The following is a 26,849-nucleotide window of genomic DNA, read 5'->3' as shown; positions in this document are numbered from 1 at the left end:
CGAAGGCGGTCACCTGAGGGTCCGATGGTCCTGCCGTGTCTTTATTGTCAAACGACATATCTAAAGCTGATTTTCCGACGCGAGTTTTTGTCGAAGCCGCGGCGATACCGAATTCTCTAAGGCCCTACTTTGACCGTGGCAGGCAACACCCACAAATGCCCGCACGAGCGAAGCAGAGGCACCAACGACGCACCCCGAAGCGGACGCCGTATGCGCAGACCAAAATGAAAAAACACTCGCCACAAGAAAGGCACCGAAAATATAGAAATCGACCAGGACATTTTCTTGACAGCTTGCCACTGGTCCACAATGCCCACCATCCTGGTGATCTATAGGCACTTCACTATGATATCTAGTATGTTGTGAATGATTTTAGGTCTCATGGCTCACTTGCCTTGCCAATTACAATCAGTTCCATTTAACCTTCGTAGCCGAACCCATTTCTAGGTGTTTTGTCTCACTTAATAGCGGAAAACGTTCACTAAGCAAGGTTGAGGGGGGGGGGGGGTGCATAATTATTCTCACTACCCAAATGTACTTGAGTCAGCCTGCCTTCTAGTAGTGATTGTAGAAGTCTACATATCGTGCCTTCTATACTCTGCTTCTTAGCAGCTGACAAATTTGATCCAAAAGAGGTGTTAACAAAGGCCCATTATCAGGTCCACCTTGTCATCTCCCTTTCATGTTCGATACATTCTGAAGTTCCTAGTGTCTAGTTTGGCTCTGAAATCGACCAGGTGTTTGTAGGGAGGCCACTATAACCTGCCTCCAAATCGGCACTATAAAGCCCATTGCAACACTGAATATATAGGTTTTAACTAGATGCTGCTGTTCTACAAAATCCTCTGCTTCTAGAGAACGGGGTGGGCTTAATTTAGACGGTTCGAATGGATTCATCGCCTATTCAAACTGAAGTTTTTGAATTTCCAGCCATCTCTATTCACCTTAAATCGTTTCATCCAACCGAATCTCGCTAACCGTTCTTATTTCAGACCCTGCAAGGTGGCTTCCTACAACTTTCTATTCCCGATTTTGTTCATGTTGCGTCGCGTCTTTTCAGTGTCCCAACAGGATTAGCTAGATCTTTATCTCTAGGTCTGCCTCTAGACACATTCCCTCTGGAAATGTATCTATTTCCTCACTCACTCCCTCTCCCCTACGAGTCCGGTTTTCTAGATATCTTTGTTATATCTTCTAAGCCTGAGGTTATATTTCTCCTAAAGTCCTGTTCTCTTTGATCTATTGAATAGGAGGCTTGTTTCTGCAACTGATCAGCTAGATTATGATGCCATTAGCTACCCTAGAACTTCTTTGCAGTCTACAGTCAAACAGAGTGATGATTGCCCTGTTCAGCTCATCCATAACTACCTCAATGTCATACGCGGTTTTGATCACCTTATCTCTTGGCGCTCTTGGTGTTGCGCCAAGCCTCAAGGTGCCTACTTGGACCATCGCTAATGACCGGGTACTGCATTTCCTTTGTAGGTGATCCTGCGGATCACACGGGAAATAGGCCGTTATTACTAAGCGGTCTTGAGCATTCGGATTCGCTCTGCCATCCTAGTCCTTGTTGTCACTAAATGACTGGAAATAAGGTCACTTATTTCAGATTTGGTTATTATGCAAGACTTGGGCTTGCTAGAGGACATGACATGTATCAATTTATTTCGTAGTTTTTCCCGGTTTCCACTATGTCCAGACTCTCAGCTTTGACTAGCTGTGTGATTACCGCCGTCATAGCTTTACTGTGTATGTGATTTGAAGGCTAACTAATGCAGTCCAAAGTGACATTCCATTCGTTGTCTTCCAGTACCTTCAAACTATCGTTATTGGTTTATTGTGTATGCATTGCGATTGACTCCCCATCTTAATTTTTGAGACCTGCATTCTATGCCTTTAACAATATTTCTGGACCGCCTGTATCTAGGATGTCTAGCTTTGATAACCAGGCCACGAATTGATTTCTATTTTGACCTCCTTGTTCTCATCAACCCATAGGATAACGTCATAAAACATGATAACGAGAATTATCGTGGTCTGTAACAAATTTTTAGCCCATTCATTTGGATTGGTTATAAATTAGCCCCTTTTCTCAAACAGATACTCATGAGCTGAGACGCTGTGGACAGTTTACTACTCTACACCCCAGAAAAAATAGCCTTTGTGTCATTTCGCTTTAGTCGGCATTCAGCTTTCTCCCGCGAATTTTTCTAGTTCAACCGGGGGCTGGGGCTTCTCCTTAGGCTCAGATGTGCTTTTGAGCTGTTTGAAAAGAGTGTTTAACCCGTAAACTGACAGCATTTTCCACTCCGGTCTACCCGTTTTTATTTGAGTTGAGTTCGATTTCCAGCTCCGGTGTTTGATGGGCGGTTCTATTCTAGCTTGCTCGATTGGTTTTCTTTTCCCACCAGATTAGAGACAGGGTCTTTCTGAATGTGGTTGTCTTCACATTCTGGCGTGGTTGCATCCAAGGATTTGTCTGCAGAGTTTGGGTGTGAGAGTCGGAATTTCGTCTCACCTCGACTGCTGGGTTTCCTCGAGGCCTCAAAAATTGTTCTAGTCCTTCCTGTGCATTAATTCCTCCATGTCGCTGCTCCAGTTATTTTTTGTATTTTGTATTTGTACTGCATGGTGCAGATGTGACCTCACAAGTATCGTAGCAGTTAATGGTCTACGTATCCAACAGGTCGTTCGGTATCCTAGAGGATGGGCTTTTTTGATTGCTGCTTGGTTTTGTTGTTTCCCAGCAAATAGCCTCTACTGAAACCTTCTATTACGACAAGGATAGAGGAAGTAACCGCAGGAGAGTTCTTTCCTTGTTACTGATCAACCAGGAAGGAGGAAGTGAGAGTAATGAACCATAAAACTACGTAAGGTGGTTAAAAATTCGCCTGATTTTTATTCCCTCTTTTTTTTACTTTGCTTCCTGCCGTAATAAGGGTTTTAGTGTCACTGGTCTGCTCCGGGATGGTGCGTGCCAAGTTCTAATAACAATTCGGGTTTCTTTCTCGTGGTTGTTACTGTTGAGCCAATCCAATCTGAGGCCTTATTTGAGGGTGTACAACTGTTTCTTTTTATGTAACGAGTCCTCTGCCTCATTGCCCAACCGTCAACCTGCTGCACCGTGTCAATGATTTTGTCAAACTTCTTAGAGAAGAGCATGGTGACGTTAACCCAGTTATTCCGAGCGGGTACGTACACTTTCTATATAAATGCCTGCCTGATATTCTAAAATTTAACTTGGGATATCATTAGAGACGCTGCCTCAAACTTAGGACTCACAAGTTTGAGTAGTTTACAAAAGTTTGGGGGGGATATCCTTCTTTGGCTTCCTGCTTTTCCCCATTTCTAATAGCCCAGTTCATACCTATTCCGATTAGGTAAAGTAAGGGTAAGGTTACTCCCTAAGCTACATGTTTCCCTGAGTGAATGCAGTTTTCATCTGTGGATGAGCCAGCCATTAAGTTATCTGAAGAGTTCATCACAAGGATTTGCTCCGTAGACTAACTAGACTTTTTCAATATTTATTTATCTTTTGCTTTCGTTAGACCGCTTTCATTTCTTCCATATTTACTCCTGTTGGGAACATATCTCCAGATTTAAATTATTATAAAACCTGGACTACGACTTGACTTTTGTGTCCAAACGAACTCCTGGCCTTCCAATGTGGTTGACACCGTTTTAAACTCCATGTTGACCCGGTGTCTCATTCTGTTCGTGTGCTGTAGGCATCTTTTATAGTAACCTATTCGTCTTAAATATCTTCTCTCGATTCATATTTAGCTTTAATTCGGTATAGTTGAACAGTGTTAAATAGATTTCAGTCAATAGGCTTGACACTATCATATTAAAGATTTTAACCCGGACACTGGACGGAGTCATCAGCGCTTAGACACTGGTCACCTGTGTGAAGTCCGACCGTGTGGGGCTGAAAACTTGAAATGATTATCAATGGCTTTAACTTAGGGAATTAGTCACACCTGACATTCAATCACTTCACGTAAGATGATGGTAAATTTCCACCCATAAGAGGCTGACGGTCATGTCGTAGTTGCGTAATTATGTAAGATCAATCACGTACCTAATTTGACTGATAGGAGACTTTCTGTGGTTCCAGCACTTATACCCATATGGGGTGGAAGCACGCGCCGAGGTGTCTACATATACGTAGTTCTTGTGAATCTGGGAACAATTCTTATCTATCAAAGCGCAAACAATCCAATCCCATTCCGAAAAAAGTCCACCTAGATTAATGCCCTTAACATCATTGGAACGACATCAAATCCATTATGTTTCTTGTGATTATTCTTTTGTTAAGCCAACAAACGAAATGAATGCCATGAAACGACCCAATCAACAAATTTGTTTTTCGAGCACAATCGAAGGACGTCCGAGCAATGGGTCCAGATAGACATAGTGCACAGAACTAACTAAAGTACGTTTTCAAATGTCCTTCATGTAAATTCTGCTAGTTTCAAAGATACCGAAATGGTATTGCGAACATATGAGGTCATGTTGGGCATGTGTACATAAATTCCATATCGAAAAATATTGTCAAGAGAATGAACATGCATTTCAATGGCTCATTGTGTTAGATCTTATCGAATTGTTTATGCTGGAGATCGGAATTTTAGGTACATGGATGATGCTCGGTTGTGGAAGTGCAATAGATTCTCTGGTGACCCCGTTGAAAATTAGGTGCGTTGAAGCGAATATGGATAATGCGGTGAAATGCGTGATTCATGTTACAATTGATGTGATATGCTTTTAGAATTGGGTTTAATGCTATGTTCACATACTCAGTACTATTCACTTGCATAAAAGGTAAAGAAGAAGTGATGCAAAGTTCATTCATGTTTACGCAGATACCTATAATAGAATAAATGTTCAAATACAACCACCTTGAGCCCCTGTTATATGAATCAATTCTATGATTTTCGACTCTCAATAGTGAGAATGAAAATTAATATTGCACGAAAGGCGCAAACAGCCTACTGTTGGGAGGAAGGAGCTATTAGAAATCAGGAAGCTTCGCCTCTAATTCATCAGAAAAAAGGCAATAAGGATGGGGAGACTGTTGCACAAATCAGTGAAAAGGCGACATTAGCGTTCATTTACTTACTTTCAGTTAGTGGGGGCGTGGAGAAAGGCAAAAAAATTACATACATAAAGATATATTGGGGCCAATGAGGAGATTTGAATGTAGTTTTGGCAGCCCCATCAAATCATGTCTATCCCTGGGGGGCTGGTTTTTAAAAAATGCGAAGGAAGGATGAATTTAGAAAGGAATTTAGGAGTCTGGAGGACCAAGAAATGAAGGCTGAAAAATGAGCTACTATATGTCCTTCTAACATCAGCATCATTGTGGCACTATAGCCTGACGTCGGGTCCAGGCCGCCTGGATCGTTGTCTTCCATTTATCTCGGTCACGTGATCGCGTTTTTCCAATCTTAGAAGCCCAGTAGCTGCTCAGCGTCCATATATAATGTACTCTCCCACTGTGCTCTCGGTCTTCCTTGTAATCTCGTTCCGTTGTCACGTCATCCGTTCATAATCTTTGAGGGGAAGGGCTTCGTTCTTTGCGGTCATCGTCAAACCAGTCAATTCTTGTTCGCCAGATTTACATCCCAGATTCTTCTCTGCGACTACCTTGATGGCGCCTTTAAGTTCTCTCCAGAATCCGTCTACATCGGTGTTACTGATGTCATGTAGCATAGGTGAAAGTTTTTCCTCCAGGACGGCTCTATATGCCTGCGCCGTAGCATCGCTCAGGAGTTTACCAGCAGCGAAGATTTTGGTAGGCTGATTGCCGATTGGTGCATTGAAGAGATTCTGCGCCGATATGCTGCTTTCAAAAAGTGATGGTCTAAATCGCAGTTTACTCCTCGGTAGGATCGTACATCCAATTCACTTGACGTCCATCTTTTACCAAGGAGGACGTGGTCAATTTGGTTGACGATATATACGTCTGGTAATTTGCTGGTTCGTTTGTGAATGCACCGGTATGGGAAGCATTTAGAACTTACGATAAGATTTCTACCTTTGGGCGAAATCAATTAGTCGTTGACCGTTATGATTGTAGTCCTCATGGAGACTGTGTCCTCCAGCAGTTCCCCGATATCAGCTTCCGTTTCCGATTTTCGCACTAAAATCCCTTAACAGTATTTTAACGCCGTTTGTTGGGAATTTGTCAAACAGTGTCTCCAGGCATGTGTAAAACTTGTATAGCACTGTATCTTCCTTGACTTAACTCGGGGCGTGCACTCTGATGAGCTAGAAGTTGAAAAAACGAGTTCTGATGCGTCCATAATCTTTTGTTGATAGGTTTGAAGTCGGTGGCGTGCGGCTTGGGCTGTTTGTTCACTAAAAATGCAACTATAAACTCCTTGTGACCACATGGTTTGTCTCTTTTGAAAATTGTGTTCGAATTGATATCGTTTATTTTGCTACTAATCCAATTTGTTTCCTGGACTGCAATCATGGTCAATTTGTAAGTCTCGGAATATTGAAGGAGGGTCTTGACGACCCCTGGTTTGTTCAAGGACCGTTCATTGCATGATCCGAAACAGTAGTCCATTAGACGTTTGCTTGGTCATTGTCGTCTATCCGTCCAATCCGAGGCAAATTTTCCAGGTTTCTTGACATGAAATAGTTTTTGCATGGATGGGTCGTAGGTCCATTGTAAAACTCTATCCAGGGGTGATCTCGGGGATAGCTGCTTCAAATGGTTAGAAACGTGCAAGAGTTCACACAACTATGTTGTAGGTCTAGCTACGTAGTTCATGGCACCCTACTCACCTGAGACGCTTAGGTGTAGCTCAGCCATTCAGGCTACAGCTATCCCTCCCTCCTCTTTTCTTAAACATGGCCTGGAGTAGGCTACGGTGGAGTTTCTGTATAACATGACATTGGAAAAACTGGACCGAAATTCTAGACTGAGGGTTATCATTTTCATTAAGTCAACTCAACCATTGGCCATTGGACAGCGGATCCAGACCGTAGATCAGTTTTTGTCAACAGATGACAGATTCCTAGAAACTAGCTTTACCACTTACCTCTAAATTGACAGCCTGTCTAATCACATTTCCCTCTTCTTCTACCCTGCCTCTCAAGTTCAAGTATTGGTTGATTGAAGCATAATTCAATGCTGAAAGTGAGGGAGAAACAATGAATTGATGATTAAGGCCTCCCGACTAATTCAGTCACAAAATGGTTCACAGTGATTTCGCCAACTGAAACCAATGATCAATAAATCACACCGCCTAATCTCGGCTGTTGAACTCTTATGCCAAATATGTATATATATATATATTCCAGATGAAATTAACAATTTTTCAAATCAAATAAACGACCATCCACACCAAATTCACGGTTTTCCAAATCAAATTCATCATCATTATCAACGGCACAACAACCGGTATCCGGTCTAGGTCTGCCTTAATAAGGAACTCCACACATCCCGGTTTTCCGCCGAGGTCCACCAATTCGATACCCCTAAAAGCTGTAAGCCGTCGCTCCATCTCAGCCAGGATCTGCCTCGTCTTCTTCTTCTATAATAGATATTGCCCTTATAGAATTTCTGGGCTGGATCATCCTCATCCATACGGATTAAATGTAACCTATTGAACCGGATTTTATCCACAACCTGAAGGTCATGGTATCGCTCATAGATTTCATCGTTATGTAGATTACGGAATCGTCCATCCTCATGTAGGGGGCCAAAAATTCTTTGGAGGATTCTTCTCACCAATGCTTTCCACTCGACGGAGTTCGTGATAAGGCTCTACGCGTGCCCGCGTTCTTTGAGAATGCAACATTACTCGGTATGCAGCATTTTTCCGTTCTGTTGCTAGCCTACATTCATTGTCACACCAGCCATTCCGATTGTTTTTGCGGCTGGGGCCAAGTATGTTTGTTCCCTTATCAATGATAACATTCTTCAGGTGATTGTGAAGATCATTTGTTGATGCTTCATCTCAGCACGGGGTCTATTTGGTTGAAAGTGGTCCCGTCTGAAGAGGCCGACGTATGTTTGTGGACCGCTTTCCGCGCAAACCAGGTACTTCCAACAACCATTTCGTGCGATACTGTTAACTGAATAATCCGCAGTTCGTTATCATTGGTATCCCTATGCAAGCAATGGGAGTCGACGTATCGCCTGAATACGGGCTCCGTCCCTACTTGACTGTTGAAATCTCCAAGTATGATTATGATATGATACTTTGGACAGGTTTCGAGGGTCCGTTCAACTGCCTTGTGGAAGGTATCCTTCACCGACTCTGCAGTCTCCTCTGTAGGGGCGTGAACGTTAATGAGGCTTATATATCTAAACTTGCCTCGCAAGCGCAGAATGCATAGCCGTGTACTTATGTTTTCAAAGCCGATAACAGCAGGTTTCATTTTTTGGTTGACTAAGAAACCTACTCCGAGCACATGGTTTACAGGTTGGCCGGTATAATATATGGTGTGGCGGCTCTTCTCCGGGAAACCGGTCTCTGTCCATCGCAGCTCTTGCGACGCTGTTGCATCAGCCTTATATTGGGACAGGGTATCGGCTGACTGCTCAGCAGTATTCGATACAGGGAGGGCACGTTCCATGAGAAAATGCACAAATCGTTAATCCGTTGTCTTTGCCGGGTTCGTCGTTGTAAAATCCAGCCTGTCCGAGGCTCCTTCCGTGGCTTCGTAACATCGGTTTTCCGTGTAGGGTTGTCAGCGCTAACCAACGTCCAACCTGTTTTCAGGCGCGGGTGATGTGATTGGCGATACTAATTCGGGCATAATTTTGCTCCGAGCGCTTTCTGATAAGGACCGCTTCCGTTGCTCCTCCGCAAGTGTCAGTTCAGCGCTCCCTAACCAGGCCTTGACAGCACTGATTCCTTTGCAAGAGTATAACACAGCATTTTCTACATGCCTTGTGACCACAACCAACGTTATGTCATCGGCGTAACCTACCACCGTGGCGTCCTCCAGAATCGGAAGATTGACTGCGACATGGTACTTAATGTTCCACAGTAGTGGACCTAGTACAGAGGCCTAGTAGACAAACGCAGATACAGCGTACTTGTAGGATCCGTCATCGGTATCGTACCAAAGCTTCCTTTCTACTAAATAGCTATCGACAATAGCATCGAGGTATGTGCTAGGGTTTTCCGTATTAAGTTCCGACCGAACTGAACGCATTTGCTGAAACTACCATTTCAGTGAATCGTGTTCTCGGCCCATCTAATAACCAATTTGATGGCATCTATGGTTGATTTGGCTTTACGGAACCCGTACGGTCACCTTGGCTATCAATAGCCAGGAGCAACCTATTGTAGATTACCACTACCGGGGGCTCCTCCAGAACCGGAAGATTACGTACATCGTTGTACAGTACGTTCCACCGTAGTAGACCCAGTACGTAGTCCTGCGGAATACCCGCGGAGACAAAGTACTCTTGGTCCATCATCGGTGTTATTCCCGTGCGTCCGTTCTTGCAAGTAACCATCGACGATAGCAGCAAGATAGGTGAGCACACCAATCGACGCCAGGTTAACTTTGACCAAATTGAATTCATTCCTTACGTCCAGGACCATCACCCCACAGTATTTACTACTAATACCCTTTTCATGGGTTCCGTTTTCGGCCAAGTCAGTAACCAATTTGATAACATCAATGGTTGAGCCGACTTACTTTCGACAACCGAGAGTAATGTATTGAATGCAAATCACCCGCTCTAACATTTTCCTCGTAATGTCTAAGAGACAGGATAATGGTTCACCTGGAGTTTTTGCCGCTTCCGCGTAGTAAATATCCCCTCGGATATGCATGTCTTGAACAACTCCGGGCACATGACTGGTCTAAACTTTACGGTGAGCTTAAGGGCTCTGTTTGGTATGAAGTCGAGCCCCTGGGCTTTGTTGTTACCTATTCTGCTGCAGATCTCCAATAGTTCGTCTGTGGTTACTTCAGAAATTGCCGTCACATTCTGAGATCTCTGAAATGTGTCAGTGTCCCTATCTTGCTCAGGGAATAAACCCTGGATGATTTTCAATAAAAGAGCAGGGTACGTAATTTGTGGGGATGATCGGCCTCTAAGCTGTCCCATCATAATTTTGTAAGTGCTCTTCTACGGATTTACATCTGCTTTCGAGTAGAGCTCCTCATTTCCTCTTACACTGCTGGATGGCAAGCTTGAGGTTTTTGTGGGCTTCCTTGTGAACATGCACGTTTTTTCCCTGATAACTTCAACCTATTACCCTCTAAGCGGTTCCTCTGACAGGCTGATCGGAGGCTGTTCATTTTACTATTCTATTAGTACTTCTGGGGAATTAGTATTTCCTAGGCATGCCTTCACGATTAATTATCTCATGTGGAGAGCTCTCTCCGTGGGACCGCTTGCCTTAGTAGGTTGGTCTAGCCACATTTCCAAAAAGCTTTCCTCATCCAGAGCTTTTGTAGGCCAACCCTTGATGTCCTTTACTTTACTGAGACTGAGACTTTATTGAGACAACTAAGATTTCCTTGAGTGATGCGGTGGGAGTAATTGGATTCCTGAGCAAAGTCCTCAGAGAGACTCCCAATAGGAGAAGTAGTTGATCAATGACATATCATCTCAACAGATTTGGACAAGATTTTGGTTGGCACTTATGTTCCTGATGGTCAGAAGGGCTGTGTGATAGCTCTTGTAGTTCCTCGACCTAAAATATTTTAGCCACGAAATGCAGAAATGGCACACCTGCCTCGTAGATGCTGTCAATACACTCCTTCACCTTCTCCTCCTCCTGGATCTCCACTAAAAATATACGGTGGCGTATGGTCCTTTCAGGTCACTTGAGTCCGAATGTTGGACAGCGAAGCCTTGCGACCATAGTGATATCCTAGATGGCTTTCCCAACGGCCTACGTTACATGCAAGCGAGCTTTAGGATGAACTTTGCTATGGACTTTCTAACCAGGGTAGAGTGGAGGACCTGTGAAGTGTTGCAAAGTTATGGCACAGTATTCATCAGGGACGGATCAAAGATGGCCTTTGGCGTCAGCGTGGGGTTTTTCTTGGATACAGACAGAGTAGCCGAGTCGTATGGTCTTCCAGGGTTCGTAGTGTATTCCAAGCGAAAGTACTGGCGATACTGGATGGTAGTCGACGGCTGGGGAGTGATCAGTGAACATAGTCATTTTAACCGACAGCCAAGCCGCTATTAAGGCTTTACGCTCACTGGTGACATCCTTCAGACTAGTGGAGCTAGGATACTAGCTTTGTGATTAGATGCCACAGGAAGCAAAGGAAGTTCAGAGGTTCGAATTGAAATGCACCTGGAATGTTTTTTGGGGAAGATTCAAGGCCAAGATAGTACTGAGCTGGGAGGAGACGATTCTCTTCCTCACAACCTTCTTCTCTTGAATCCAGATACTTATATCTTTGGTAATACCATTCAGTACTGCTGGAATGTAATTTTTCTGATTGAAGTCAGTGAAGGTTTGCGATTTCTACAACAAAAATTAATTTTCATTCTGCGGATGTTAATGCATTCATATATGAATTCAATGCAGTGGAACCAATCCAAAATTTCATGCATTCAATCCATGCAATCTTCCAAATGTCCTGCATACCATCGATGCCAGACTGATTTAACATCCAACGGAAGTTTCAACTCAGTGAAAAAATCCATGAACCCCATCCACGTAGGCAGCTATTTCCTTGCATTTCCTATTTTTTGTATTGTGCATAATTTTTGCATATCGTGTCCATTGGAAGTGCTGAATTTTGCATGTCCTTTACTTGCTCGTCCTTTGAAAAATCCGTTTTGACATTCAGGAAATTAGCTTTAACCAATTTCCAGAATTTATGATCGAAGTATTAATTAATTTCTTGCTTGATTCGATTTCGGTGTTGTGATTTTTCTCGGCTAGACTATGGGGATGCTGTGATTGGGGATGTAGGGTTGATGTGGAGGGAATACGGAGCCATTCGTTGAAAGATACTTTTTTTTTACAAATTCTGGAAATTACGAGGGATAGGAGTGCGGGATGGGAGGGGGTGCATCAAGGTCCTGCAGGGCTCAGGGAAAGAAAGTTTTTGTGAGGTATGAAAATTAGTAGGTTAGGTAACGAATGTTAGGGTTATTTCGCGAATAGTAATTGCGACCAACTCGGTGTAGGGATGCTCACGATTAAGATAGTTGTCAGTGCTGGAAGTCCTTTAGCGGCTTGCATTGCCAGCAGAAACACTTCACTTTAAAACGCGAAGCCAACCCCTATATTAATCGTGGGAACTAGTTCGCTACGGGGCCTAAATTTCGACTCTTTGCTCTTCTGAACAGATAACACCGCTATCTATTTATCCTTGACTCGGAGCACTTAGCGGACTCGAACTAGCTAAATACGTAAATCCCACACAGACCCTGATATTTTTAACTGCCATCTTCAAAAACCTTTCGCTCAATCGTAATTTTCTCGACCCAAATCATGCGTGCGGGTGTCTTGGAATCTTCAGCTAACATTCCGTAATTACCAAAGATTTTTCCGTCCCTCATATCTATAAAGCGAAATAGTTGAATCTTCATGGGTATCTAGATCTGGTCCATGTGTAATTTAGAAAATTTCAGGGTCGACAGCTTTTATGATGAGGATTTCATGAACTGTCGTGACAAATAGACTGAATTATTGCGCGAATTACTAATTTTAAATGCCAAAGATATTTTAGAGCCTTCAATTGCGAATTCATCTCAATTAAGAGCTTAAAAAGATGTAATTTTTTGGGTGTTGTTTTTTGGTAATGTCTAAGATAACCGGTTCCTAATTTCCAATTCATTCGACTAAAAGCATTTGGGCCATAAATATCTGAAATAATTTGACATAATATGAAGCACTAAATGAGTCCATCTTTTTTTTCCAGGTCCTCGCTGCCATCTTCTTGCAGGAGGCATACACTGCAGAAGAACGCAAAGAGACGAAAAAGCGAGAGTTGCTCATTAACATCGAAGACCCACATACCCACTATTTTTCGGCCGATTTTGATACCAGTACGTATCCTTTAATCTTCCTCCATCGTCCTTTGTTGTCCTTTGAACTTTTCATTAACCTCCACTCTCCATTTTAGGTGCTTACCGTTATGGCTACGACATCGGTTTGACTGGACATTTCCATCATGAAACTCGTGGTCCGGATGGTGTTACCTACGGTTGCTACGGATGGATTGGACCAGATGATTTACTTCGTGTTGTTCACTATGTAGCCGATGCTTATGGTTACAGAACAGTTGAACCAGAAAAGGATGTTGAAGTTTATCCGGATACCGGTGATCAGACCCTTCAAAATATCGATGAAGGTGGAAAACCACGAACTGGACATAAAGTAAGGTGGCAGGATCTCTATTTCCCGAAAGGATGCGGTAAAATTGAGGGTGGTGTACGACCAAATATTCCAGTTATTAAATTGCCAGAAGGTGGATATGTGAATGTAAGTATGCCGACAGTCCCTACTATCGAATGGACATTGATATATCTTCATTTCGTTGATAGACTGATAGCCCCAAGGTAACTGCAATTAAGGGAATTGGAAGCATTGGTCTAGGTGTTTCTAGTCGCCCAGGAAGTGGCTCACTCCCTGGATCCTCAAACAGTATTGCTGTCGTTGGAACTGCTGATTTATCACCCTCAATTCCACGGCCAGTAGGCAGCGGTTTCGGTGCAGGTGGAGCAGGTGGATTTGGCGGAGCAGGAGGATTTGGCGGAGCAGGAGGATTAGGCGGAGCAGGTGGTGCTGGTGGCCAATACAAACCAGACAACTCTGGACAATACCAACCTGATAATTCTGGACAATACACCCATGTTGCTGGCCCAAGTGGACCAGGAGCACAACCTTATCTTCACGTGAAAGGTCCAAGTGGCGGATTCGGTGGTGCTGGCTCCGGCGGCGGTTTTGGACCAGGTATGTATTCTCAGTAGAATGTACCTTGAATTTACTCTGTTTAATTAACCTGTTATTGTAAATTTTGTAGGTGGTCCAGGCGGTCCAAAGGGTCCAGGAGGACCAGGTGGCCCATTCGGCCCAGCAGGACCTGGAGGTCCAGCTGGTCCAGGAGGTCCTTTGGGTCCAGGAGGCCCAGGAGGTCCATTCGGTCCAGGCGGTCCAGGAGGCCCAGGCGGCAAAGGCCCTGGAGGTCCATTAGGTGCAGGTGCTTCATTCGGATCAGGCGGTAAAGGCTCAGGAAGTTCATTCGGTGCAGGTGCTTCATTCGGTTCAGGCGGTAAAGGCCCAGGAAATGCATTCGGTGGAGGTGCTTCGTTCGGTTCGGGCGGTAAAGGCCCAGGAGGACTTGGTGCGGCTAGTATTGGAATCGGAGCTACCCTGAAACCAGGAACTAGTGCCGGAGGTAAATTCTGAACTATGTTTCTCAACAACCTTGACAATTCTTCGGTGGTTTATCTGATGAAATACACATTATAATGTTAGATTCTTTGCAATGCGTCCGCGCCTAGGAAACACTCCTTTGTGTTCAATAGTTTCAGGGAGAGAATTTGCCTTTACTTGAATTAAACTTTTTGAATAAATTAAAAAAGCTGGATCATAAAAAAAATGATTGAAAAATTTCAGGAGCTTTCGGTTCCGGAACCGGTAGTGGAAATGCATTGGGTGCTGGTGCCGGATTTGGCGCTGGTAAACCAGGCTCAGGACTAGGATTTGGCGCTGGAAAACCAGGTGCAGGACTTGGATTTGGAGCTGGAAAACCAGGATCAGGAGCTGGCGGTTCAGGTCAGTACGTACCAGGACCACAAATCGGTGGCGGTAGCTACAAACCTGATGATAGTGGAGCCTACGTACCAGACGACTCTGGTCAATATCATCACGTCCCAGGACCAGACGGGCCAGGAGCTCTTCCTTATCAACATGTAGTTGGACCCCAAGGTGGATTTGGAGGTGCTGGTGGTTTCGGAAGTGGTGGTGGAAAGGGACCAGGTAAGGAAATTTTGATAAAATTGAAAAATTTGAATATTAATTTTCGCTTTTTGCTCTAAAGGCGGCCCAGGTGGCCCAGGAGGTCCAGGAGGTCCAGGTGGCCCATTCGGACCAGCTGGTCCAGGAGGTCCAGGAGGCCCAGGTGGTCCATTAGGCCCACCAGGTCCACCAGGCCCACCAGGAAAATTCCCACCAAGTCGCCCAAGCCCAGGATCACCCGGCTCTCCAGGATTACCAGGTTTTGGTGCTCCAGGCTCTCCAGGTTCACCAAGCTTCTCCGGATCATTAGGCAAACCAGGTAATTTTTTGTCGGTGTAAATGAAATTATTACGAATTTTTGACCAAATTTGTTTTTTATAATATTTCCAGGATCACCAAGTCGACCAGCTATTGGAACTGGCACTTCCCTCAGACCAACAAGTCCATTCTTATCCGGTCGTCCAGGATCTGATAATAGCGGTGCTTATAAACCAGATGACTCAGGTGCTTACCATCACGTTGGAGGACCATCCGGTCCAGGCGCACTTCCATACCAGCATGTAGTAGGAGCACAAGGGCCAGGAGGTCCAGGCGGCCCAAGTGGACCAGGAGGTCCAGGAGGTCCAGGAGGCCCAGGAGGCCCAGGAGGCCCAGGTGGCCCATTCGGACCAGGAGGCCCAGGTGGACCAGGTGGCCCATTTGGACCAGGAGGTTAGTATAACAACAGTGATTACAACATTATATATTTTAAGGTTTCCTAAATAAGTCCACAAATTCATTCATAAGTTTAAGGCCCATTTGCTTGGAAATAATTGCGAGATTTTAGCATGTCTCTGCTTTACAATTGCATTTTTTCGAAATTGGTGAACCATATTTCGCTCGATGATTCCGAAATTTTCGCTTGGATAAAACGCTTACCTTTGGTATTTTTTGCTTGGGAAAGATGAATCGCTTTTGTCCTTTTGAAATTGGTGAAATGAACTGCCATCGCGCACTTTCAGAGTTATGCATCATTTTCAACGATTCCATTGATTTGCTTTTATTCTGATAAGGATTAAAAAGGAGTGTCAATTGAAGAAGATTATTTGGCTAGCATAGCTTCAATACAACAATTGCTCGCATGGTGCCTACTCTAATTCGCTGCCATTTTCATCTAAAGAGAAGCTTTTGCTCATACAAAGGTTTATATTCCATCTATGGATTCCATTTTGACTTAAACTCCCTTCACCCTATCAATTTTTACTCCACCCGGGGATTCGGTGTTTTGGGATAAATTTATAGAGTTGGCGTGAAATTAATCAATCAAATCTTGTCAGGTCCATCAGGACCTTTCGGACCATCAGGTCTTCCAGGCAAATTCCCAACCAGTCGACCAAGTATTGGCTCACCAGGATCACCAGGACTTCCAGGTTTAGGTGGTCCAGCTGCACCAGGTGCGCCAGGTAGACCTGGCAGACCAGGTAAATTTGGGTTGAAACACTTCATGTTCAATGATTGTGACTAACAATTACATTTAAACGGATCAACTTTGAAGGTTCTCCAAGTCGCCCAAGCATTAGTATTGGAACAATTTCATCCAGTAAACCATCAAGCACTATTTTCGGCAGTCGTCCAGGATCTCCTGGCAGTCCAGGTGATAGTGGCGCTTATAAACCAGACGATTCAGGCCAATACCATCATGTCGAAGGACCTTCCGGACCAGGCGCACTCCCATATCAACATATAGTAGGACTTCAAGGACCCGGCGGACCAGGAGGTCCAAGCGGGCCAGGAGGACCAGGAGGTCCAGGAGGCCCAGGAGGTCCAGGCGGTGCAGGAGGTCCAAAGGGACCAAGTGGCCCATTCGGACCAGGTGGACCAAGTGGACCTGGAGGTCCATTTGGCCCAAGCGGCCCTAGTGGCCCTGGAGGCCCATTCGGACCAAGCGGACCAAAGGGACCAGGAGGTTGGTATTTTGCCTCACAATAGCGCTTTGTGGCGTGGCATTGCAATATAGGTGCAGATCTCATTACAATAACAACATGCCAATATTCTGGAAATGATTTAAAAATTTTGGTTACTGCAAGACGAACGAAATTTAATCGCCTCTCATTAGTTTAAGTTATTCTCAGTTTGGCAACCTTTCACGAGCAGTGAAGTGAATTCTTTGCTTCCTCGAAGAGTTTGCTTTCACAAACTAGACACAAACATATTCCGCTTGACAAGATATTAAATAATAGAATAAAGCTTAAGCTTCTGGAAAATGGGGTCATAAAGCAAGGTTATCATTTGCAAGTTGGAAAAAACTAGATTTCTATAAACTGATTCGCTACACCTTTATAGGTCCCCTAGGACCATCAGGTCTTGCAGGAAAACTTCCCACCAGTCGTCCCAGTTTGGGATTACTCGGCCCATCAGGACTACCAAGTTTAAGTGCACCAGGCAAACCAGGATCTTTAGGCAGACCTGGTAGCCCAGGTAAAATTCAATTCAGTTCTTTACATGAAAATATATTTAAAATATTTTTACGTATATCGATGCACATAAAGGCCTCCCAAGTCGTCCAAGTGTTAGCCTTACAATTTCTTCGTCATCAAGACCATCAAGTCCACTTTTGAGCGGTCGTCCAGGATCCCCAGGACCCGATGACAGTGGCGCCTATAAACCAGATGATTCAGGCCAATACCACCATGTTGATGGACCTTCCGGACCAGGTGCACTTCCATATCAACACGTAGTAGGACTTCAAGGACCTGGTGGACCAGGAGGTCCAAGTGGGCTAGGAGGACCAGGAGGTCCAGGAGGCCCAGGAGGACCAGGCGGTCCAGGAGGTCCAAAGGGACCAAGTGGCCCATTCGGACCAGGTGGACCAAGCGGCCCATTCGGACCAGGTGGACCAAGTGGCCCTGCAGGACCATTCGGACCAAGTGGACCAAAGGGACCAGGAGGTCTGTACCTTACATTCTAATAATGCTTTATGGTGTGGTATTGCAGTATTAGCGCCCATCTCATTAGTTTCGGTACATTTTCGAAGTGGTTTAAAATTTTGAGTTGATTTTCTAAGGAGCGTTACATGTTTTGGATCATTAGAAAATTAAGGTTGTTGTCAATTGGCAAAATTTTCCTATTTTTGGCTGATACCAAGTTAAGGAACTTTCCGCTCCTTGCTTCTTCCAATTAAGTTGGTTTCGAGAACATAAAATAAGACACACAATTTCAATTTTTTGATTGGTCCACGAATATGCGTCTAAATTTCGATTCAGAATAAGACATAAAAAAAAGGGTCTAAAAAACGAAACTGACGAATTCATGTCAAAAGATATTTTTTCTGCAAAAAAAGTATGCTATCTTGGTTTGACTCAATACATCTTAATAGGCTCACTAGGACCAGCAACACTTCCGGGAAAACTTCCAGCCAGACGACCCAGTGTTGGATTGCTGGGATCACCAGGACTGCCCGGTTTAAGTGCACCAGGCGTACCAGGCTCTTCAAGTATACTTGGTAGCCCAGGTAAAATCAAATTCAATTGCTTGCATGAAAATAACCGCTGGAATTTCTTTAAACTTTAAATATATTGACACACTTGACCATGGCTTCACAAGTCGACTAAGTACAAGTTTTGACGTTGCCTTATCACTCAGTCCATCAAGTCCGTTTTTGAGAGTGGTCGTACAGGTTCTCTTAAAAACCATGTGATGACAATAGTTGCAAAATTAGACCCACATCTGATTGGACCACAAGCTCCCAGAAGTCGAGGGGGGACTACGTGGTCAGATGAATCAGGAAACCGAGCAAGAGGGCCAGGTGGTCCAGAAAATCCATTCGTGCAAGCGGACCATTTGGTGGAGGAGGTTGCTAAAAGAAAAAGAAAACGTTTGAGACTAGGATCTTCGAAATATCGTTCATTTCCCTTAATTTATGTGTCATACTTTTTGACATTCTAAATTCAGGAAAATTGACTCTAGATCGGTATGAGCCCCATTGAAACCACTGAAGCCTCCTGATAAGCCTCCAACTGACCGTCTCTGCACTAGACTATGAAGACTAAGCCTCCCAATCATCCTCAGTATTTCAAAGCTGGAAACTGAGAAAACATTGATTGTCATCCTTTAATGCCTCTAAGTTTGCTTGCGATTTGTCCTCACTTATTTTCATTTGAATTTTATTTCACCATGTCATTCATTGCTTCCAAACTAGACATATTCAGGTGAATGAAATAATTTGCTAAATATTAATAGGTCCAGCAGGACTCTCAGGTAAATTCCCAACTAGCCGTCCAAGCATCGGATTGCCAGGATCACCTGGACTTCCAGGTTTAGGTGCTCCAGGTGCCCCAGGTGCTCCAGGTACCCAGGGACGTCCAGGTAAATTTCAATAAAAGTTAATTGAATGGAAATACTTATTAAAGTTTGTTGACTATACGAAAGGCTCCCCAAGTCGACCCAGCATTAGTCTCGGACTTCCTTCTTCCCCGAGACCACAAAGCCCCTTCTTGTCAGGTCGCCCAGGATCCGCTCCAAGTGGATACAAACCAGATGACAGTGGCTCCTACAAGCCAGACAATTCTGGAGATTACCATCATGTTCAAGGACCTTCCGGACCAGGCGCTCTACCATATCAACATATAGTAGGATTACAAGGCCCAGGAGGTCCAGGAGGACCAGGAGGCCCAGGAGGTCCAGGAGGTCCAGGAGGCCCAGGAGGCCCAGGAGGTCCACGAGGCCCAGGTGGTCCAGGAGGCCCAGCTGGACCAGGAGGCCCAGCTGGACCAGGCGGCCCAAGCGGACCATTTGGACCCGGAGGTGGGTTATATATCCGAACGCAATCACCTTTTAGCTTGAAGTTCGCAAAATTATAAATCATGATCGCAAAAGGAAGTTATGCATCTCACATATCATGCGCTTGTCATTTTGGTATTTCTAAAGTTTTCCAAATTGTCAAAATTTTGCTGCAAAGAAGGTTTTTCTCGTTCGCTGGTGTATTTATGAAGTTGTTCATTGGAGTTTCGATATGTCTTTTATGAATTTTGAACGAAAAAAACAATACTCATGGCTTCATTCTATTGAAAAATACACGCTACTTAACATTGGCCCCATTACCTGCTTTGGTTCCTAAAATAAGTTCTTGTTAGCACAAATCTCTGATCATTCAACTATCAATAGGTCCATTCGGACCATCAGGACCATTAGGTCCAGCCGGTTTACCAAGCAAATTCCCAACAAGTCGTCCAAGTCTTGGATTACCAGGATCCCCAGGATCACCGGGACTTCCAGGGTTAGGCGCCCCAAGCGTTCCAAGCATATCTTCAAGACCAGGTAAAGTTACCCGAACACTTGTCGGACAGAAGTTTGGTTTAAAATTTGATAGCTCTTTTCTAACAAATATATTACTACAAGGATCTCCCTCGCGCCCAAGTATCAGTATTGGTATTGGTTCGTCTCCAAAACCATCAAGCCCATTGCTCTCTGGCCGCCCCGGATCTCCTGGAAGCGGATCATATAAACCAGACGATAGTGGTTCATATCGCCCCGATTCTTCTGGAGATTATCATCATGTGAGTGGTCCATCAGGACCAGGTGCCCAGCCATATCAACATGTTGTAGGTCCCCAAGGTCCAGGAGGTCCAGGAGGACCCGGAGGTCCAGGAGGTCCAGGAGGTCCAGGAGGCTCAGGAGGTCCAGGAGGTCCAAAGGGTCCAGGAGGTCCAGCTGGACCAGCAGGGCCTGGAGGTCCCGGAGGTCCATTCGGACCAGGAGGTTGGTATATGGCTGCCTTCATATGCAAACGCTTTGACCATTTTTCATTGGCAAAAGACGATCTAGAAATTGATTTAGAAATCTTGCCACATATGGCGTCCAGGAAAATTTTGGAAAATTGAATATTTCATGGACATCTCTTCTCATTTAAAAAAGTTTTTATCATTTTTGTGCTTCAAAAGATTTGCTTCTGACTTGAAGACGACACACTGATAGTTAGCCTCAATGCATTCAATTAAATGTTTTGGGTATGCTTTCACTAGTGCTCCCTAGTGTATTACAATCGCAATTAGGGTGAGCTTGTCATTTTTAAAAAAAAATGAGACATCCATCAGTCATCAAACATCCCACGATCATTAATTTCATGAGCTGCGTTTCACCATAAATAAAACAAACAGAATTTTAGAAATTTAAACACCCAATTGTCGTTAGGTCCTTTCGGACCATCTGGTCCATCAGGACCATTAGGTCTTCCATCGAAACTCCCAACAAGCCGCCCAAGTATTGGCTTACCTGGATCACCCGGTCTTCCAGGTTTAGGTGCTCCAGGGGCTCCAGGCAGTCCTGGTAGACCAGGTAAATTTTTGTTTCCTTGATCTGTTTACACAATACTCCGAAAGCAAGGTTACATATTGAGTTACGTCTTCAAGGTTCACCAATTCGACCAAGCATTAGTGGTGGAATTATTTCATCATCTAAGCCACCAAGCGCATTATTAAGTCCACGCCCAGGAGTCTCTGGAAGTGGATTATACAAACCAGATGATAGCGGCGCTTATCGTCCAGATAACGCAGGACAATATCAACATGTTGTGGGACCAGCCGGACCAGGTTCAAAACCATATCAACATATCGTAGGACCACAAGGTCCAGGCGGCCCAAGTGGACCAGGTGGTCCAGGAGGTCCAAGTGGCCCAAGTGGCCCAGGAGGCCCATTCGGTCCAAGTGGTCCAGGCGGCCCATTCGGACCAGGAGGTAAGAACTAAGTAGCGTCTGAATAGTCTGGGGAGTTGGAAATTAAATAAAATTAAAATCTCATAATTCAACCCCTCTGTTGGGGGATAATCCGTTTACCTTTCACGTAAGTGAAATTTATTTCGTCTTAAGCGCGATGGCAGGAGTCCATTCGTAGTCCGACTTCTCAAGTAGTTAATAACAAAACCCCCTAATTTCCATTTCTAGGTCCATTAGGCCCATCAGGTCTCCCAGGCAAATTCCCACCTAGCCGACCAAGCCCAGGCTCTCCAGGACTACCCGGATTAGGAGCTCCAGGTGCACCAGGCGCACCAGGATCTCCAGGCAGACCAGGAACGCCAGGTTTGCCTTAATGCCATTATTTTCCAATCCTGTCTAATGAATTTCGATTTTAAGGTTTGCCAAGTATCAGTATCGGCATCACTTCATCATCACGTCCGCAAACTCCATTGCTGCCATCACGCCCAGGTTCTCCGGCTGGCGGATCATATAAACCAGATGGTAGCGGCTCTTATCAACCAGACAACTCTGGCGATTATCACCACGTTGAAGGTCCGTCCGGACCAGGCCCTCTACCATACGGTCATGTCGTTGGACCGCAAGGACCTGCAGGACCAGGATCACCACCTTACAAACATGTTGTAGGACCACAAGGGCCAGGAGGCCCAGGCGGACCAAGCGGCCCAGGAGGACCAGGCGGTCCAGGCGGTCCAGGAGGTCCATTTGGCCCAGGCGGACCAGGAGGTCCATTCGGTAAACCAGGTCCAGCCGGCCCACCAGGCCCACCAGGACCATTAGGCCCATTCCCACCAAGTCGACCAAGTCCAGGATCCCCAGGCTCACCTGGAACCCCAGGTTTTGGAGCACCAGGATCACCAGGCTCCCCAGGTTCACCAGGATTCCCCGGTCTCCCAGGAAAACTACCAAGTGAATAGATTTTTTCATTTTTTTCGTGTAAACACAGATTGATTTTCATTTTTCAATTAAGGTCTGCCAAGTCTTCCATCCATAAAGCCAGTCAGTCCATCATTTTCTGGTCGGCCAGGAACCCCAGTAGGTGGATCATACAAGCCAGATGGCTCAGGTTCATATAAACCAGATGACTCAGGACAATATCATCATGTTGATGGACCAAAAGGCCCAGGAGCGCCGCCATACCAACATCTTGTTGGCCCACAAGGTCCAGGCGGTCCAGGAGGCCCAAGCGGACCAGGAGGCCCAGGCGGACCAGGAGGTCCAAAGGGTCCAGCAGGTATGTATCAACAGTTTTGAATATTCCGAATTTGATCCATTCGAATAATAAGGAGAAATTATTTTAAAGAGTATGACCAATAAAGGGAGATTAATATTGTATTCATTACAGGTCCATTCGGTCCACCAGGACCACCGGGCCCACCAGGACTACCAGGCAAATTCCCAGGTATTTTTATTTTGACTTCTTCAAGATTCAGATCCATTAATTCTGCCTTTTTTTCTGAAGGTTCCACTGTTTCTCGTCCAGCTTTCGGAGTATCCGTTAGTGTTGTACCAGGTGCAACACCAAAACCAGTAATTCCTTCCGTATCTAAACTACCAGGCTCAACAATTATTACTGGTGGTAGCCCTTACAAACCGGACACCAGTGGAGCTTATAAACCCGATAAATCTGGTGAATATCAACATGTAACCGGACCAAGCGGCCCAGGATCAAGTCCATATGTCCATATTAAAGGCCCGCAAGGAGGTTTTGGTGGCGTTGGAGGTTTCGGACCAGGAGGACCAGGAGGTCCAAAAGGACCAGGAGGTCCAAAAGGACCAGGAGGTCCAGGCGGACCAGGAGGCCCAGGCGGACCAGGAGGCCCAGGGGGACCAGGAGGTATGTAGATTGATGATAGGTTGCGATGTTTGGGGTATGTTTTGCTGTAAAATGTTATGGTTCCTTTTTAAGAGCGGAAAAATAGAAGTGGCAACTTTTCCGTTTTTGCGTGGCATTGTTTTTTAAGGTCGGGATTCAAATCTCACTGGTGGCAATGGAATTTGTATCGTGATTTGACGTCCGATACTAGCCGACTCAACTGTGAATGAGTATCTGAGTCGAATCAGGGTAATGATCTCGGGCACCACCTATGGGGTACTGTAATCCTGTACCGTTACGGTCTTGAATGACTAATGCTTTAACACACTTCAAGGCTTTGATCCAATTGGATTGTTGCGCTAAAGATTATTATTATTTTTATTGTTTTTAACGGAAATGACTTAACATTTTGCTTCGAATAGGTCCATTCGGCCCAGCAGGACGTCCAGGAAAATACACACCAAGTTTACCAAGCCCTGGTTCACCTGGATTCCCAGGTCGTCCAGGCACTCCCGGTGATGGCTCTGGTTCTTATGTTCATGACAACAGTGGTGACTATGTACCCGATGACTCTGGCGAATACCACCATGTTGAAGGACCCTCTGGACCCGGACCGGAACCGTATATTCACGTCATAGGCCCAGATGGACCTGGACCCGATCCATATAAGCATATTGTTGGACCACAAGGCCCAGGCGGCCCAGGTGGCCCAGGAGGACCAAACGGACCAGGAGGACCAGGCGGACCAGGAGGGCCAGGCGGCCCAGGAGGTCCAGGAGGTTAGTAAAAATGATGGCAAGTTATGTTGCAATATCAACTTTTAAACATTCTTTTTCTTTGATAGGACCAAAGGGACCACCCGGACCACCAGGTCCACCAGGACCACCAGGACCCCCAGGACCACCAGGATATTACCCACCACCACCTGGTGATGGAGGATCTTACCGCCCAGACGGAAGTGGCCAATACGTCCCAGACGACTCAGGCAAATATGTTCATGTAGTTGGACCAAACGGACCTGGATCTGAACCGTACAAGCATATAGTTGGACCACAGGGACCAGGAGGTCCAGGCGGACCAAAGGGACCCGGAGGACCAGGAGGACCAGGAGGACCAGGCGGACCAGGAGGACCAGGAGGTAAGCAGTGTATTTCTTTCAGCTTAGAGTTCTCTGGCATGGTGAAATGTTAAATTCATTTTGTGTGCTAGGACCATTTGGGCCACCAGGACCACCAGGACCCCCAGGACCACCAGGACCACCAGGAAAATTCCCACTGGATAAACCATACAAGCCAGTTTTCGAATCACACCGTATCACTCAAACCTATTTACCAGCCAAAGAAGGTCCACCAATCATTGATACTGGATCCTATGAACTCCTTCCTCCTACACCCGTTAAACAATACCCCAACCGGCCATCTCAAGCAGGTAAACCCTCCCCAGGTTATTATCCTATTCCCGAACCACCAGCTAATTCAAACTTACCCAAACCAGGATCCCCAGGAACGGTGATCGGAGTGCTCCCCTCGACACGTCCCCGTATCCTTACTTCAGTTATCGGGTTGAGTATCAATGATAGTAGTGTTAATAGTAATAGTAATAGTAATAGTAACAGCATAACCACATCTGAATCTAAAATTCCTCTCAATGTTATTTCAATCCCATACTCATTTCAAAATGTCCCTTCAGCTAGTTCCTGTCCGTGCTATTTGGTCAACCCCCAAAATTCTTCAACCACAACCACAACCACACCACAAGCTTTACCGTCCACACTTCCCGTCTATCCACCCAAAGCCGGCTACCAACAATCCTATTCTTTGGACAAACTACCGAAAGGAGCAGTAATTGGATTCATCCCCGTTATATTCTTCCCCTATTGCCCAGAAGCTGATGGCTCGCCCACCGCGAATCACGAAGCCATCAAGCCATCCTTTCCCAGCGCGCTTCCAATACCCTATCCTTGCTCGCTATGCAACCCATCCAACAACAAGAAAAAGCGTTCTGTCACCACTTTCGAGGACATCCTGTCCTCCCTGAAAGCAATCGAAAGTGAGAATGATGACGCTGCTCCTCCTAGTCATAAGGCAAAGTCTGAGATTCCCAAAAAGGTCGAAACGAGTTCAAAGTGATCGTCGGCAGTTGAAGAGTAATTTCTTAGATTTTAGATTTTTTTTTATTGCTCGTTGAATATTCTTTTGTTTTTTTTTTTTTATTTAATCCTTTTTCATCGTAATTTAACTGCCAATACTCATTAAAAACGAAAAATTCGATTTATTTATTTTTCCATAAGCAAAGGGCTCCCGGCTACGGCCACAAACGTTCCTTCCTTTGACGAGACCAGCACCAAGGTACTGACAACCTGTCGGGGCCAGGTGTGGTCAAAGGACAAAGGACTTCGGCGACCCATTCACATACTCGTGAAAAATTTGTTTTAATTTTAGGACTTGGTGATAAGTTATGTTCCAGACTCCGCCCAAGCGGAGACTGGGTCCCAAAAATTTGTTATGTCGATTTGTCGGAATTGTTTTTTTGTTTTGGCGTTAGAAAGTATGTGTCGAAATATCTTTTATCTTTGCCACCTGAAATTTTGCTCGTTTTGGCCTTTTAGAATCTGAAGACTCTCTCCTAACTATTTTATGTAAATTTCTCTTATTGTTTTGTATTTTTTGAATGTTTTAAAAGTAAATATGACAATCAGTTTTAAGTTATGAAAATATGACACAAATTGCAGATATCGCGAAATGTCTGTCAAAATATTATAGACAAATTTTGAAATATGAAAACCAATAATGAAAAGAAGGTCTGTGCGTTGTTATTGTTATTTTGGATGCAGATAGTCCTTAGTTGGGCTTGGCCCCGAATATTTGAACAGGAAGGCATGCCAAGCAGATCAAACCTGGATGATGGAATCCATATACGCCATAGGTACGAGGTGAGTATCACCACTTGAAACCAGAGAAAACAATAGGCCCAATCGGACCCTTCGGTATACCAGGCACAGCCGGTCCAATTGGTCTACCAGGTCACCAGGACCATTGGCTTCATTCCCCGTATAAGGCTCCCCCTCGCAGCATCTTGTCGTGGTGGGGGAGCCTGTAGTAGTTTACTACTACACTAAGGCTGTCCAAAATATGAATATGGAAACGAAGGATATAAACTCTCCAAGCGGTAAGAAGTCACAGACTTCGAATCCACCTGCGACCATGAGCAATCATGTCGCGGCCGAGGCGCGGATTTTGGAGGCCTCACCACATACATACTCGCCTATAGATCAATCTGTAGAAGGCATGCTTTCCGACTCAGTGGAAAGCTTGCAGCCAGAAAGGAAAGTACGGAAACTCTCCAATTGGGAGAAACTGGAAATCCGACTACGGTCGGCCCGTC

At 45.0% G+C, this 26,849-nt stretch overlaps 1 protein-coding gene across 18 annotated transcripts in view; it reads left to right on the top strand.

Annotated features, from left to right (window-relative positions):
* The window catches only part of LOC119649925 (collagen alpha-1(I) chain-like), a 109,389-nt gene extending 83,125 nt beyond the window's left edge, over positions 1-26,264 (top strand). For 2 of the 18 annotated variants that reach the window (XM_038052332.1, XM_038052328.1), the window contains exons 2-29: positions 12,880-13,006; positions 13,084-13,442; positions 13,505-13,913; positions 13,984-14,358; positions 14,580-14,942; positions 15,004-15,240; positions 15,312-15,632; positions 16,238-16,381; positions 16,456-16,866; positions 17,244-17,378; positions 17,450-17,848; positions 18,277-18,411; positions 19,140-19,265; positions 19,329-19,703; positions 20,064-20,216; positions 20,298-20,657; positions 21,090-21,233; positions 21,308-21,631; positions 21,839-21,973; positions 22,028-22,558; positions 22,620-22,883; positions 22,995-23,051; positions 23,112-23,486; positions 23,888-24,244; positions 24,310-24,603; positions 24,675-24,893; positions 24,960-25,026; positions 25,155-26,264. In XM_038052332.1, the coding sequence (XP_037908260.1) occupies positions 12,880-13,006; positions 13,084-13,442; positions 13,505-13,913; positions 13,984-14,358; positions 14,580-14,942; positions 15,004-15,240; positions 15,312-15,632; positions 16,238-16,381; positions 16,456-16,866; positions 17,244-17,378; positions 17,450-17,848; positions 18,277-18,411; positions 19,140-19,265; positions 19,329-19,703; positions 20,064-20,216; positions 20,298-20,657; positions 21,090-21,233; positions 21,308-21,631; positions 21,839-21,973; positions 22,028-22,558; positions 22,620-22,883; positions 22,995-23,051; positions 23,112-23,486; positions 23,888-24,244; positions 24,310-24,603; positions 24,675-24,893; positions 24,960-25,026; positions 25,155-25,158 (7,200 nt within the window). In that variant the 3' untranslated portion in view covers positions 25,159-26,264. The remainder of the gene's footprint in view (positions 1-12,879; positions 13,007-13,083; positions 13,443-13,504; positions 13,914-13,983; positions 14,359-14,579; positions 14,943-15,003; positions 15,241-15,311; positions 15,633-16,237; positions 16,382-16,455; positions 16,867-17,243; positions 17,379-17,449; positions 17,849-18,276; positions 18,412-19,139; positions 19,266-19,328; positions 19,704-20,063; positions 20,217-20,297; positions 20,658-21,089; positions 21,234-21,307; positions 21,632-21,838; positions 21,974-22,027; positions 22,559-22,619; positions 22,884-22,994; positions 23,052-23,111; positions 23,487-23,887; positions 24,245-24,309; positions 24,604-24,674; positions 24,894-24,959; positions 25,027-25,154) is intronic. The other 16 variants (XM_038052335.1, XM_038052337.1, XM_038052333.1 and 13 more) reach the window with 16 other exon arrangements.
* Positions 26,265-26,849: the final 585 nt, after the last annotated feature.

The sequence above is a fragment of the Hermetia illucens genome, chromosome 2, assembly GCF_905115235.1.
Source record: "Hermetia illucens chromosome 2, iHerIll2.2.curated.20191125, whole genome shotgun sequence".
Taxonomy (NCBI): Eukaryota; Metazoa; Arthropoda; class Insecta; order Diptera; family Stratiomyidae; genus Hermetia; species Hermetia illucens.
This window is presented reverse-complemented; position numbering and strand designations above follow the sequence as displayed.